Raw genomic sequence first — 16,456 nt, forward strand, 5'->3', positions numbered from 1 at the left:
AGAATATCAATTTATACATTTACACTTCAAATCATCGCCGGCCTGTTTAGGAAATCCTACAACTCCCCCGGCAACCGGACAACAACAGTGGAGAGATTGGGGCGCTTGGGGCCCTTGGGAAGCCTGTTCGGCCACTTGTGGGTCGGTTCAGCAGCGCCGAAGACGCCCCTGCCCCGGCTCCACACACAACGTGCTGGAATGCAAGGGAAGAAACTATGAGAGAAGAGACTGTAGCCAACCGCAGTGCAGTAATTCACCCGGTAAGATAATACTTTATCGCATAGTTTATTGTGGTTTATCGTATAGTGCTGTTCTAATAGCGGATTTCTGTCGACTTACATGCAGAAAGTCGAACCGTTTTGTTTTCGGCTCGCAAGTTTGCTTCGGGTTCAAATAATTTCTAAGAATCCATTTCATTTTTGGTTCCGCTTTTGATGTAGTTCATGTTAAACGTTTCGGTTATGCTCCGGTTAGATTAAGGTTGATTATAAAAATGGTTCGGGTTCGGTTACACTTCGGGAAAAATAAGTACAAAAGACCTGTGAAACCGCTCAAGGCGGTAGGGAATCATTTATTCTTTCTTTGAGGTATAGGCACAGTATTACATAAAGTGGCAGATAGTGATGTCCAATACGCGATAGTTTGGACAAATGTATCGCGATCCGATCCGATACCAAATGACGTCATTGCTATGCTCCGACAAGCACAAAAGGTGAAATTGAAACATTCAATGGTATTTTTTCCAGGTCATTATGCCAAAATTTGCTTCAAGGTTAAAGTTTAGTTACCTCCACTTGTTGTTGACCTATAATTTTCGATAAATATATACTTCTCAAGTTTGAATCGCTGCGTTGGTTTGCTAATCATGGCTGAATTTGAAATGTTAATTATGCTTCGGATTAGCACCGATACTCCCCTAGTATCGGGCGAGTACCGACACTATAACGCTTGGCATTGGGTATAGGCTCCGATCCGTACTTTCGGACATTTCTAATGGCAGTGACGCAGTCATAGCGTCTCGAAAAATTCGTTAAGAATTACCTTTAAATGCCCTTTTATGACAAATTTCGTATGACTTAGTTGGAAAAACCTTCACGTTGAACGACAAGGAATACAAGTTGTTCGTGGAAAATCGCAACTACGCCGAGGCAAGCGAAAGCTGTGAAGCTATTGGAGGCATGCTTGCCGACTTACACGAGCAAAACGTGCACGAGAGGGTTTTTAGTGTGTTCAAACGAACAGGTAAACATACACATGATGACCGGTTAAGAGCAGTTTCTGTTATTTTTTGCCTAATGGCTTATGAGCACTTTTTTTCTATCTTCAGTTCGATATTTAAGTCAGCTAAGTGATACAGGACATGCATAATTGCCAACGTTAAAAAACATTTTTCTTTTGCAATATGTTTGATGCGATTATCCCGTCAACCGAAACATGTTTCCGTGTTAACTTACCAAAACGTTTATCATGCGCTGGACGTACAAACAAAACCAAAACAACCATTTTTTAACTCGACAAAATAAGTGAGAATGCTCTTTTGATTTCACCCACCCGTAAGCTTTTTGTGGTAAAACATTACATAGCATATTCAAAATTAATTATATTTATAATTGTCTGAAGGGCGTTATGCTTTTATCGGCATGCGAAAGACAAACGAACTTGGTTGGCATTGGAGCAGCGGTTCAAGAGTGATTGACATACAGGACAAAGTAAATTTCCATCGTTGGACGACAACAGACTACACAAGAAGAAATATGGTTTGTGCTGTACTAGACATGAATCTTGGAAAATGGAGAAAAGCGTTTTGCAACCTGCAGTTTCAATACATTTGCGAGCGCGGTGAGTTTATATTTTGAACCGTTTGTTACACGTTAAGAAAAAAACATTAAAAAAAAATTAAAACAATAAATTATTAGTTCCTATGCGGACAAACTGACGTTAGAAATTAAAATAAATTCGATGCGCTTAAACAAGGAAACCAATACACTCAACAAGAATTAACAAATGACTGAAATGACTTGTACGAGCCTTTAATATGAGACTTCGATATAATCGATAAACTTTACAATACTGCCTTTACCCTTAAATGATTAAATTCAGAAAATGTATTGATTTGAATGAATGCAAGGTCGGCAGTACATTACACCGCTGATGTTACTTGTTCGCAACATTTCGTAGTAAAATAAGCTATAGGCCAGGGGTGGCCAACCAATCAGATTCCAGGACGCGCATTTATTACTTGGTTAACCGTTAAGAGCCATACTTTACACACATGGACGAAATGAATGAGCCTATCACCCCATTTCTTACTCACTCCACAAGGCGATCGCGCGAAACGCGAAAAAATTGCCTTTATTTCGATAAATAGACAAAATTGTAATTTAGAAGAAGAAAAAAATGCACATTTTTTAATATAATGTCGTATATCAACCAGCATGATCATGATTCGAAACCGACAATAATCCATAACTTAAAAAAGGAAATATAACTGGGCGAAGAGCCGCATGCGGCTCGCGAGCCACGTGTTGGCCACCCCTGCTAGGCTATAGCAAACTGGTTTAGCGCTGGTAATGTGTTTCGTGGAAGCTGTACAACTGTCGTTTATAAATGTTTTTATCTCAGCGTAAAATTGCGGAGTCTTTTAAGTTTAACGAAGTTGATTACTGAGTATTTAGTTCTTGGAAAGATAACGCGTCATCTAAAGATGTTTAAGCATTTACTGTAGTTTTTTTTGTAACCAGACAAACGCTGCAACGATAATACTGACCCTTGTTATAACGGGGGAACATGTCAAACGGATGGCCGCTGTACATGCCTGGGCGGTTATTTCGGAGATCGTTGTGAAGCAGGTAAGATGCCTAACGAATATGTTTTAGCCAAACGCACAAATTAATATCGGTTTCAACAAACATCGGTTCATCGTTCGTTTAAAAAAGAAATACGCGTGTATTTTTAATAATCAAATACTTGATTTAAACTTCGGTGACTGAGGAATGTAACGACAACACACGTAGACTATTATGTTATTGTTTGTTCAAGGTAGCTTACAACATTGATTGTATTGATTTTTAACCATTATTTAGTGTTCCTTATACATTTTGATTCCGGATTGTTGCAGAATTATTTTACCTATTTTAGTGTCCGATCATTGCAGCACTCTGCCTTGCTTAAACGGAGCAGCCTGCATCGGAACGCCGTTGCCTTACAGTTGTGATTGTCGCGACGGATTCTACGGAAATATTTGTGAGAACGGTAATCTGATGTTTAACGCAATCATTTTTGGTTTAATTTAGAGTTTGAAGGTTTAGATTTTATGTTTGTTAAATTCGTAGGCTTTAACTCATAAACCTAATTTTTTCTTTAATGTCATTTAAGTTCATTTTTTATGGATTATGGCTGACAATCATCTGTTACGGTAAAATATTTTTGCGACACCACACAAGAATCTTTACTGTTTTTGTTTTTTGTTTTCTAACGAAACAATTAGGACCGTTGAACTTTAAACTAACAACGGTAAATTTAAAACACTGACTGTGTTTTATAATAGTCGAGATTTTAGTAAACCGGCAGACATTAGGTATACATATGAACACTGCCTTGTTTCTGTAAACAAATGCAGTAGCCACCGCGGTTATTTGTTTTTCGCTAAAAGTAAAAATAATTTTCCACAAATTATTTGATTGTCATGCAGAGTACACATGTTGCCTGTCAGAAATTCCCGATGATATTGCAATTGAAAATGCGGCAAATATTCGCGTTGAAAATCATCACGTCGCTTCTGTTTATGAAACCTTTACGTTTCGGTGTAAAAATCCTTCGCTTCAACTAGTGGGCGCCACAGAGAGCCGCTGTGGCAACTACGGAAGATGGGAAACCGCTCTTCCCACAGGATGCGGTAAGCGGACTTTGAATGTTTAAAAAATGTGCACTTTTAAAATCTAAAAAATTCTCTTTCTATTAATTTCCAGCTTTGCCCAGGGCTATATCATATGCCTTTTTCAAAAAATCGTAGGTATATTTCTCTTGAGTTGCCTGCAAATTTTTATTACATATGCTTCATAGTTACATATCTTGAATATGTAACATGAGACTCCAGTCTTAGGACCAAATTTAAAACAACCTCAACGTCGACATAAAACACAGTTCGCAATAAGGCCTAAATATAACTCAACTAAATCGTTATAATTTGCTAATCGAAATAAGACCTAGTAACGTCGGAAGAGGTCCTAAATGTCCAAAATTAGACCAATATGCAACCTTTTATCTAATCCCGCTACTAACTTCACTAATTCCGTAACCTTTAAAAGGGGCAAACCATCCAAAATGGTCGATGGCAAACAGGTGGCCCTAAATATTTCAATACCCTAGCCATACAAATTTAGGCATTAGAATCTTTATTTTGGTCTGATTTATAACATTTTAGGATTTATTTCGACATGTCTAGGTCTTATTTAAATGATTTTACATCTTAATCTGCCGTGGTTATTAATGCGAATTTAGCCTTATAATATCGTTGATGGATTATTCTAATTTAGACATTGTTGCTTTGTAAGGCTTATTGTGTGCCACACTTGAAAGTACTGTGCAATCAATTCCTAAAAAAAAGTAAAAAAAAATGTGTTTAAATATTAAAATGTTTTTTCCTTTTACCAGCGACGCATATGACCGCCTTTATTGGCGTACCGTGAAAGCGTTTTATCAAAATCTGACACATAGTTAAAACACAACTAAGAGTTGCAAACGCGTAAAAATTGCATTTACTTAGTTATACCATAAGCAAAAAAAAAATTTTGGAGGGCATGACCTGTCCACTCCCTGGATAAGCCCATGAGCCTTAGTTAAATAAAATGACTTATTGAGGAAAAAGGCAAATAACAAATATACATCAGGTGAATTTGTCAAAACATTTATGACGTTTGCTCTAATAATCCCAAAAGAGATGATATATTCTTTAAAAGTAATACTCTATTTTTTTTTGCATTGCACTTTGTGTGCAGGTAGGACTAGTTTAACCACAATAACAAAGGACTAATAAATATAACCAATATTTAAATACTAAATAAAAACAACGAATCACAAACGTCAAAATCACAAACAGCTTACAGCTTTTGCAGTATCTCATAGCCTGGGTGACGCTTCTCATCCCCTCACTGTACTTTTACTATTGCAGCCTTGCCTAGCTATCCGTCCACCAAAAAAAAAAACTATTTTAACCTCTGCACCAACAATAATTCGTCATCAGATAGCACAAAAATCGTTCCAGATAACAACAAAATATATGATACGTATAAAATCGCAAACGCAGTTTACAGATGCCCAGGACTGGACGAACCAGCAAACGGCCGACTCGAGAGTAGCAGCGGTGGTCTGGTTTCTTTGGATCTCCACAGTCGAGTGCGAGTGGTTTGCAATCAAGGATATCGGGCTATCAGAGGAATAATACACTGCACCACTTCGGGTTGGAACCAACAACCACGTTGTCAAGGTTCGAGTTTTTTTACTTCATAGCGTGTGCTTCTTTTACGACTGTTGATTTAAGTTAAAACTGCATTTTCGTTTGAAACTTTATTTCAATTAATATAATTGAACAGAGTTGTTAAGCAGTTATTGTACGTTGAAGGAAAAAGGGAATTTACATATGGTTTTAATCCAGTAGGGCTGCGAATGCGCCCATATCATTTGCCGTGTTAAAAGTGCCCTAAAAGTTGCATGTTTTTTTTTTCGAATGATACTACATAACTTAATGCAGACGTGATAGGAACGCATTTATGAAACTGCTGTTCTGAATTACATTTAGCATTTTTTATCGAAATCAGGGTTTTATTAAGTTAACTTAATGATATCCTAACCTTGGTGCCTTAAACTAAACTAAGTCATTTTTTTAATCTTTTGGTTAAAATAAATTAACTGGATTTAATTATTTAAGTATTGTTTTGTCATTTCAAAATTACAACATCAATATACAAAATAACAACATCAATAAAAAAATAATTTCGTAAACATACACAGTAATATTTTTTGCAGAAATTGCTTTCGGAAATCACAACAACTGATTTTCTATACCGGTAGTACACAAAAAGTCTGTTTCTAATAAGGCGCCAACAACCTTGGCTTACTTTACAGAAAAGCGATGTCGCCCTCCTCCTTTACCGGACAACGGCGGAGTAACTGAACCACGTGATGCGTATTTCTACAAGTCTGAGGTCACCTTCTTCTGCGACCAAGGCTACCAAAACATGGGCGATCACACTTCGATTTGTGACCAATCTTTGCGTTGGACAGGAGTGGCAAATTGCGTTGGTAATGTTCGAATGCCTTTAATTGAAAACTTTTATGAAACCAACTTTATGAATGTCATTACAAAGTTACGTCATAACCTGACGTCACACGTTAAGCCACAAAGCTACGTCAAAACGTGACGTCACAAAGCTGCGTCAAAACTTGACGGTGTGCCAATAAAAACTTATTTCCGTAAAATATATAGGCTGCTCATTGATAATAGCGACAAGCCATGGAACTGCGAAAAGTTTTGGTGGCCTAACACTAATAAGGATGTTACGGGACACGTGAAAGTGCTGATCACCTTAGGGAAGTGGTTCCCACCAAACTTATGGTCAGAAGAGCTTGTCAAGCAACAAACTGAAAAAGAAAAACCAGACAATAGAACTAAGAATTAGGCAGTAAAAACGGCAACCAACAGAATTGTCCTAGTTAACAATTTAAAAAACCTAGATTTTGCAGAATATATCTAGAATTCAGATTTATTATTTTATCTTAAAAGTATTTAACTTTGAAGTATGTACATCATTTATTCGACATCATTGGCTTCATATATACATTAATTAGATTTGTATACAAGACATCAAGACATACCTAATGTTTTTATTCACAGTATCCTCTAACCAAGGAGCTTAAAACGATTTGATATACTTTTTTAACTAAACGTTTTCGGTCGTATTGCGAAACTAGGTTGACTAGAAAAAACAATTTCAACGCAGCTTGAAGAGCAGTGCATTTAGCTTGGAAATACGACAGATTTGAACAAATCTAATCACGTCAAAGGCGCTGTACATTTCTCCTAAACTATAATATAAATGCTAGCATTTTTTAACAATATGCCATTATTTTTATTGGTATAATACTCATTTTGTTTGAATTGAAAGATTTGCCAATTTAAACCAAACAAACGCTTTTTTTCGCGCTTCCTGCGACTATTTTGGGTTTTTGTTGCATTTTTGCGCACAATTTCGCAAGATAATGTCAGGTGTTCTTTAGGATAATCGTTTTAAGACGTCCCTATGATGTCATATCTGAAAACGCTTTTTAACTGGTGGCCGTAAGAGAAACAAAAACTGTTAAAAATGCTGTAATCGGACAGTCATAGTCATCGTCGATTTCTCTAATAGTCGCCTTCATGAACTTTATTTTTTAAATTTCGTATAGCCTCTACAACGTTGGCAGCTTTTACTACATCGAGGCCACCTACAACTACGGTGCGTTCGGTCGTCCATCGAACCCAGCCACGCCCCCAGCTGACCACGCCCTTTTTTCATCCCCCGCTGACCACGCATTCAGCCCCCACCGCTCCGCCTTCAGCCCCCGCCGATGAAGGGCCCTGGTGGAGGAATTGGGGCGATTGGGGCCCTTGGGAGGCCTGCTCGGTCACTTGCGGGTCGGGCCAGCAGCGCCGCCGACGCCCCTGCCCCGGCTCCCAACACAACGTTCTACAATGCAAGGGAACCAACTATAAGCTGAGAGACTGTCCCCTGTATTCCTGTAAGTGGTATATCTAACAAAGTTGCTTCAGTTAGTTGCACATATAAGCTTAGAAGTTGTCACGACTCAATAACTCAAGTAAATTGCTTTACTCAAGTTCACTTGAGACAATATTGTCAAATTACTTGACTAAACTAATTGGGCAACATGAGTAGACTTTAATAAAGTTCTTTAGACTTGAACTTCAGTAGTTTACTCAAAACAAAACTCATTTAGTCTTAAATGTTTTCATTAAGTGCAATTAAAACTAAATTATTTTCGCTTTTAGTTTGTTTTGTATGGTTAGCTATCAAAGTATGATCATATTTGATCAACAAGTTATCAAAATTGAATTTATGTTCGATTTTAACAACTTAATAACTAAACTTGCCTTGCTATTCTAATGACTTGGACGGACTTATTTGGGCTTTGTCCAGACAACATTACTTTTTCACAACATTGCTGTATTTAAAGGCCTAAATAAAAATGTAGATTGGTGTGTAAAACCAGTGTAAATGAGGCAAAGCAGTTCTAATATGCCTTCTTCAACATTATTATGCTAACATTTTTTTCTAGCCGGTAAATTGTTTTGCAGCAATTTTTTTTTGTTTTTTGTTTAATATTGTACATGTGGAGCAGTGGTTCTCAACCTTTTATGGCTTGCGGCACCCCTCAGAAATAATAAATAGATTGCGGCACCCCTGCAAGATTTTTCTGTAGGTAATTCACTAGAATGTCGCAATAAACGGAACTGGAACAACCTACAACAACTCTACAAAACATAGGAGGTTAAAATTGGGTTTATTCCACTCTAATCGTACACAAAAAAGTTGTAACAGTCGAAATCTTAAAAATCTTATATTTCGCGCCACCCTTGAGCATGCACCCCGGTTGAGAACCACTCATGTAGAGTATAATGAATTATGCAATAAAATTATTTTTTGAATTATCCTACAATATTGGATGTCTATAGTCATCTTAAGGTTGTAAAAGTGAAGTCCAGCTTTGTGCCAAAACAATTGACTCAAGAAGGGAGTAAATAGGTCGCTGCGTCAAATAGGCCTTCTGACAAAGTACAAAACGAAATTTCTTATGAAAACAGCATTGATTTACTCAATTTATTTTGATTAGACAACCTTATGATCAACTAGAACAGTGCTTTTCAGCCTTTAAAAGAACCGTTCGCACTTTTTCTATTTCGGAAAAGTTTCGTCCGCACGAAACTATAGCACAGTAAGTTTGCAACATTTGTTTTTTCCTACTTATGAAATCACAATGAAGGAGTTTGTGTCTGAGACACTATATGACTGTCCTGTAACACATAAGAGGGCGCACCACATTATTTGATTACTATAATACACATAATAAAATCATAATATGCACCACTTTCATCCACACATTCATCCGCACGACGTTTGTCATTTTTTTATCCGCACAAGTGCGTACCATACCACGGGTTGAAAAGCATTGAACTAGAAGATTAATTGAGTTTTACATTAAAACCAATCAGTCAGCTTTTACACCAATGCTTTATAGGCAGTGTCAGCTTGCGCGGTATAATATGTACATAAAATCTTGCGGAACACCTACATCATTACATAACAATCCAATCCAATTTAACATTAAGTTTATTACCTATTCAATAAAAAAAGTATTATTTTGCGTGTTAGCTTTGCATGATACTAACGACAGCCAACTTAACCCTCAGGAAATTTGTGTGGTTTTAAGAAACGGTATATTATATTTTAAGCAAAATATCGGCCCAAGTTTGCCGATGTGTAAATATGGTTAGAACAGGAATAAACTAACAGTCTGCCTCTAGGATATATCTGAGCATGCTTTTTCTGCAAGCATATTTGCAATGCATCACAGGCAAACATTTAAAAAAGAGCTGATTTACATTCAATGTTTGCATGCAAAGGTGGACGCGAGTTCGACTTCCGAAACAAGCGGTATATTGCCAGTTCGGATTTGAGGAATTTCGCAAACGCCGAGGATGCCTGCCGCCACCTCGGAGGTCGTCTTGCAGTCCTCAAGGAGAAGGATGTGCACGTGTGGATAGCACAACTTCTTACTTACGGTTGGCTTAATTCAATTTTAACTTGACTGATAGAATTGTTCGGTCCTTTGTATTTTATATTACATGTCGATGTTCGACATTTCTGCTAAAGCTTTTTCCCCGCCCTTCGATTACAAGTGACGTTATAATATACATACGGACCAATTTACTCAAAACTGCTTTAAGCGTTAACAAGCCAAAAACCTTTGATTGTTAATTCATGATTTTCAAGGTAAGGTGCGAAACGGTACATTGGATCACGAAACACAGCTAGGTGCACATAAGAACTTTACAATAGGTTCCTCTGGCATATAGTTTTTCAACCAACGTTTCGGCTTACTATCCGGCAAGTCTTCGTCAGGGACTAACACACAAAGCCAACAGGTTTTTTTTGTGTGATTTTACTTTGCGCCTTGTTGGCTTGTGTGTTAGTCCCTGACGAAGGCTTGCCGGATAGTAAGCCGAAACGTTGGTTGAAAAAATATATGCCAGAGGAACCTATTTTAAATATACTATGTCTGGTAGCAACAGCATATTTATAAGAACTTTACATTCGATTTTCACAGATGCCACCCCTGATAAGTATTTCCACTTAGCCATGACATTTCTACTTGGCTTCGCGTATAGGCTCACTACCAGGGCGGATCCAAGGGGGGTGAGGCACGTGGCCATGACCTCCCAAAACTGTATTTTTCGCCCATTTAAGTAAATGCAAAAAATATTTCTAGTTTGAATCTAATTATGTTTCTAGGATGTCTCAGTTCATTTGAATAAAATCGCTTTAGCCTAAAGGATCATCGCAACATCGAAGATTAAAGTTTGGGCAACTTAAACGATATAAAGGTGTTTTGCGCTGTGAGCGAATCTATAACATCGTTGTAGCTTAGGGTAACACCTGTCGAATCTGAAAGTATACCAAGTGAAACGAACTGTGTGTGTTTATAAGGTTACTTTTTATGACGTCACGTTTAGGTACAACTTTATAATTTTGACGTAACTAACTTCGTCTCTGAAAAAAAAATGGTCATGTCTCCCCAAACCAAATTCCTAGACCCGCGCCTGACCTATTTATATGCATCGTATTTACAGTAGTTGCTTGCTTTACATGCTACTGTGTCTGTGTTGTCAGCCAGCCCATCATGGATTGGCCTCAGGAAGACTAACTTCTGGAAATGGTCCGACGGTGACAAGGTGATAAACATCGACAACAGAGCTGTATTTAATCCTTGGACTACCGAAGGTCAAACAAATCGCCGCCTGCAATGTGCATACTTAAATGCTGATGCGAAATGCCATCGTTGGGGTTGGGATTGGCGTCGCGGTTGGCGTCACACTAAATGCTGGCAGAAGGCTGACTGCAATGCTGAACATTTCTACGTTTGCGAGAAAGGTTGGTCGTATTTTTTACGCTTTTTAAACATTAACCGAGAAACGGCAACAGGGTTTACTAGGTGCCCATAAAATCTTCGTTGATGGCAGCGATATGCGATGTTTATATCATAGGTAATTACTAGGGCCCGCAAAAGTCAATAAAGTTAAAATTTTTTAAGGACCTCATCTGTCCATGAATCAAAGAATAAAGTTGTTTTCAGCACCTAGGGGACTGTTACTAAAAAGTTTATAGGTTAAAATAAAGTTAAAATTTACAATAAAGTTAAAATTTATTAATAAAGTCAAAATTTGTCAAATTATAGCTTTTGACAAAGTTTTTGTGTTTCTTGAGAGTGGTTTATGTAAATATCGTCGTGGAAGCATTGTAAATCAGGAACTGCGACACAATTAAACCATATTAACCCATAAAAGCAGGCAAAATGTCACAATGCCCACTTGGATCAGCAGTAACTATTATCGCAAATTGACTATTTTTTATTGGTTGTTACAAAACACTTCCTCTTCATAAACGTGGTCTTTTCGAAGATCAACAGTTTGAATTTTGGGAATGGCCTATACTAACATTCTGTAATACAAAAATGCCTAAGCAAGTTTAATCTTTTAAAATTCATAAAACACCTTGACTTTGCGACAAAATATCACGTTTGGGTCTGAAATAGACAAAATATTATGTTTGGATAACTGGCATCAATTCAAGGAAGAACTGTGGCCTCTACAAACAAGCAATTTCGTTAGGTTAAAATAAAGTTAAAATTTGATAAAAATAAAGTTAAAAAAATTTTTTTTAGGTTAAAATAAAAATGGCCCTAGTAATTACTAACTTTGTCGTTGGAAGAAACTATAACATCTTTAAACCATGCCTAAACAATATGAAAATACTTTTCATTACAAGCAAAGGTTTTGTGAAAAGGATATTTGCGAATATCATGCCCGTCCAGTAGAATCTGACAGTAGACTTTCAGCCGACAGCAAAACTCAATTTACAAAATTTCTTTTTTGTTTCGTGCATTGATTTGCTGAATTAGTGTGTTGATAAGGCAAAAGGAAATGACACTGAACTCAAAAAATAAAACACATACTTTCCCAACTGGTACGGAGTGAAATTTTTTCGTTTTGTACTCCATTGCAGTGCATTAAAACAACTTAAGCCACGTGTCGTGTCAGGTAATAGAATTCGCTCTTTGACAGTCCCAAAACGTATATGTATCTGTCATGGCGTTTTTGTACAAAGAAAGTTTGCAGTTAAAGAAAATAGGTACGTTAAAAGGTTGCAGGGTTTCCGCAATTCCACACAGAATTCAAAACGTTTTTAATGCAGGTTCAAATTCTTGAATATAACGTTTTATGTTTAAATATTATGTTTTGAAAATTTGCTATTTAACTCTATGTTACAATATTGAATTTAACGTTTATGTATTGATAAGTATTGGTGTAGTTTCGTAAAGTTGTTGGTTATAGACTTAGGGGTCCGTAAACTGGACAGTAAATGGAAAGTGGTCCGTGACTAAAACAAGTCGGAAACCACTGCTTTAAAATGTTACTTTTCACAGTCGCCGATGAATGCTTCCCAGGCTTGTGCAAGAACGGAGCAACCTATCACGAAGGTGTCTGCTCTTGTACACCTGGATACGTTGGGGATCGATGTGATGTCGGTGAGAATACAGAGCATAGCGCTCATACTATCTAGTTTATATATAACAGCACAAAATGACTTAGGTTGTTTCGATTTTTGTTAAGATCAACTCAAGCTAAGTTTTATAATTGCAAATCTACAATTTCTCGAGTCGGGAGTTATAAAGCTACAAAAGCACAAAACACAGTCACAACGTTTAGAAAAACAATCGACTATCAAAAAATCAATCGACTATTAGAAATACAATGGACTATCAACGTTTAGAAAATTTCTGACGGTTCACCCTTATTCTCCAATTTTAGTTGATTCACCCCTGCAAAAATTTTATTCACCCTGGGGTGAACCATTCACCTGATTAGGAAACACTGGTTTAGAGCAGTGGTTCTCAACCTTACGGACCGGTGAAATTTTAAAACAAATTTTGCGGACCGGTGGACCTTAAAAATCAAAATCAACCCAAAATGTGATTACGACAAAAGTAAAACTTAAAAGCAAAAAATGGAAACTTTAATTAGCAATTTTCCGCTGTCTTTTTTATATCATTCGTGGTATATAAAAGGTTTTCACATACAACTGGTCTTAAAGTTGAAGACTACATCTTGCATTTTGCAATTAGGATATAAAATTGTAATATATTTGGCGGACCGGCAGAAGTTGACGCGGACCGGCGGTTGAGAACCACTGGTTTAGAGCTAACCAGCAAGCTAACCGGTCTAAAGTATAATGGTCAACTTGCCCATCGCAACCCATACGAGGATTAGACCCATGTTTTACTTAAGGTGTTTAATCGAATCAACTTGGCCAAAACAACGAGTCAGACGATTTAACAAACAAAGCCAAATCAAGACGCTTTTCTACCAAACTATGACTGACTTTTTATTAATGGAAAAACACTGGAAAACGACCGATTAACTGTCCCCAAACACTGTGAAGCATTAATTTGTATAAACGTGGTCGCTTACTTTTCGATTTGATTCGTGGCTTTATGATGGATGTTTCTGTTTCCAGTGTCGGATCACTGCAGCACTTTGCCTTGCCTGAACGGCGCTACCTGCGTCCTTGAAAATGAAAATCTGCAGTACCGTTGCACTTGTCGCAATGGTTTCCACGGCACGAAATGTGAAGAAGGTAAAGAGTGACCATTTTCAATGTTTGACGACCCGTTGTAGGTAGTATTGGTAAGCCTAGGACACTTTCTCACAAAATGCTGACGGAAAATGTTGTTGTTTTATTCATATGCATTTTTTTTCTAATTTGAATCAAATTATGTTTCTAGGTCGTCTTAGCTCATTTGAATTAATCGCTTTAGACCAAAGGCGTAGTACGTTTTGTCGCAACATTAAAGATAAAAATTTGGGCAACTTAAAACGACCTAAGGGCGTTTTGCGCTATGCGCGAATCTATAACATTGTTCTAGCTTTCGGGAAGACTGTCGAATCTAAAACTATAACAAGAGAAACGAACTGTATGTTGTTAATAAGGTTACTTTGCATGACGTCACGTTAAGATACAAGTTTATAAGGTTACGTTTAGATATAACTTTATGACGTCACAATTTGACGTAACTTTCTAACAAAATCTTTGAAAATAAATTGTCATGCTCCCCAAACCAAATTCCATAAATGCTACGAAACGGTATTTTTCACCCCGTAATGAATATAAAAACTTGTTTTATAGGCAGTGCAAACTCTGACCCGTTATTCCTCCTTTCTACAGCACTTTTTAAAATCTCCTAATTATAACCAAAAGTGAACATGGCGGTAACGTTAAAGTACATTTTGCAGAGTACACGTGCTCGTTGGAGGGCTTACCACCTGGTGTTGATATATTGGACCAACGTGGAAACAGTATTTTAGCTTCTCAAGTCTCAGTAGGCAACGTAGTGCGATTTCAATGCACCGACCACAAACTTACATTAAATGGTTCAGCGGAAGTCAGTTGTGACACATTCGGAATCTGGGAGGATGAATTGCCTGTTGGTTGTGGTAAGAAAACAATTTAAGTGGGGTAAAACAATGCCACTCGACTGATCAATTGATTATTTTAATTAATTAACAGAGCATTAATAATCGCGATTATTATTTTAGATCTGTTATGTCCGGAATTGGCTGACCCCGAGAACGGTAAAATTATGCCATCCGGGCAACCAGGGGCTGCTAGTTTGAACATTCGACAGAGAGCAAAGGTAGTTTGCAATCCTAGATACTTTCCTGCAGAAGAAGAGTTGATCTGTACAAAATCAGGATGGTCAAGTCAACCTCTCTGCGAAGGTATTCCTAAATTCTTCTTATAAAACAGTGATAACGGTTATATACGTTTTTGTTGTTTCTTCATCAAAATATAGCCAAAAATCCGACGAGTTCAGGAGTTGTAATAATTTTATTTTTAGTTTTAATACAAATGTTCACTTAATTTAAACTCGACTTACTATGACAGCGACTTAAACTAAATCTTGTATTGCTATTTTTCACAAATTGATTTGGAGTTTAGTTGTTGGCTTAAACCAAGCTAAAGTTGGTGAACTTTTACGAATGTTTTTTAATTAGTTAGACCTATGTTATTTATACAATGTTGCAAATATAAGAAAAGTGTACACTTGATCACGAAACGATGCTTTATGCTTTTAAAATAACACTCAAGGTATATGCCCAATATCAATGTCGTACAAATTTGTCTTGCAGGACAGTGTCACGTGTTCATCTCCAATTTAGAAGAAGGCGTGACGTTGAGCGGAACAGATCAACAAAGCGACCGTGTTGTATGGTTTAAAGTAGGATCCCAGGCAACCTTCGAGGTATAGGTCATGCTTATTACCAATTTATTACCATTATAAAAATGTTGCTAAATTGGCAAAAATGTTTTAAAGCAGTGCTTTAAACAAAAATCAAGGTTGTCAGTTACCTAACACACCCATTAAAAAATTAACAATGCGCTGTTTATATACACTAACATTTTTCAATTCTGAACTCTGTGTGAATTGCTTGTTTGTCACCTACAAAGACTACAAAGATATTTTTGCTAACAACAGTTTTTAAACGACTTTAAATTTTCGGTCAATGACACTCATTTGCCAGACCAAAATAGGGTTACATTTGTACAAATTGGGGTAAATGGCTATTTTTTTAAATATGATTCCAGTGTGCCAACAGTGCCCAGGTTCTGAACGGCAACCCCGCAGTACTCACATGTGACAGCGACGGCCTGTGGGATTTCGATTACACCGATTTCCAATGCTCCTCGCCCTGTCCGCCTCTCAGTAACCCTAGCAACGGAACCTTAGTATGGACTTCCGGGTCTCCGAGTACCTGGAAGTTTGGGACTGTATTGAAGGTTAACTGTTACCGTGGTTACCAACCAAGTTCCGACATCACGGTCGAGTGCACAGCAGAAGGATGGACAAGGGAACTGCCGTCATGCACGAGTGGGCATTTTTATTTAGTTTGTTTTCACATCTAAAAATCTAGATATGAAAACAGTGTTACTTAACCGAGGGCCAACCACTTCGTATGGGCGCGAGATCTAACCATTTATACAGTGATTTTAATTGTCTCATTTATCATATTGAAGTTGAGTCGTCTTTTATGCTGTCCCAGCTTTACACGAAACATACACATGCA

At 37.3% G+C, this 16,456-nt stretch overlaps 1 protein-coding gene across 1 annotated transcript in view; it reads left to right on the plus strand.

The window, feature by feature from the left end:
• Positions 1 to 16,456, plus strand: part of LOC146132049 (sushi, von Willebrand factor type A, EGF and pentraxin domain-containing protein 1-like) — a 43,303-nt gene that overhangs the window by 7,078 nt on the left and 19,769 nt on the right. Inside the window, exons 9-25 of the mRNA XM_083397194.1 lie at positions 51 to 260; positions 1,081 to 1,242; positions 1,621 to 1,839; positions 2,742 to 2,849; positions 3,139 to 3,252; positions 3,692 to 3,895; positions 5,306 to 5,485; positions 6,124 to 6,300; positions 7,444 to 7,776; positions 9,677 to 9,835; positions 10,944 to 11,204; positions 12,757 to 12,858; positions 13,848 to 13,967; positions 14,624 to 14,824; positions 14,927 to 15,109; positions 15,521 to 15,633; positions 15,978 to 16,260. Of these exons, the coding sequence (XP_083253320.1) occupies positions 51 to 260; positions 1,081 to 1,242; positions 1,621 to 1,839; positions 2,742 to 2,849; positions 3,139 to 3,252; positions 3,692 to 3,895; positions 5,306 to 5,485; positions 6,124 to 6,300; positions 7,444 to 7,776; positions 9,677 to 9,835; positions 10,944 to 11,204; positions 12,757 to 12,858; positions 13,848 to 13,967; positions 14,624 to 14,824; positions 14,927 to 15,109; positions 15,521 to 15,633; positions 15,978 to 16,260 (3,129 nt within the window). The remainder of the gene's footprint in view (positions 1 to 50; positions 261 to 1,080; positions 1,243 to 1,620; positions 1,840 to 2,741; positions 2,850 to 3,138; positions 3,253 to 3,691; positions 3,896 to 5,305; positions 5,486 to 6,123; positions 6,301 to 7,443; positions 7,777 to 9,676; positions 9,836 to 10,943; positions 11,205 to 12,756; positions 12,859 to 13,847; positions 13,968 to 14,623; positions 14,825 to 14,926; positions 15,110 to 15,520; positions 15,634 to 15,977; positions 16,261 to 16,456) is intronic.

The sequence above is a fragment of the Ascidiella aspersa genome, chromosome 9 (assembly GCF_963924565.1).
Source record: "Ascidiella aspersa chromosome 9, kaAscAspe10.2, whole genome shotgun sequence".
Lineage (NCBI taxonomy): Eukaryota > Metazoa > Chordata > Ascidiacea > Phlebobranchia > Ascidiidae > Ascidiella > Ascidiella aspersa.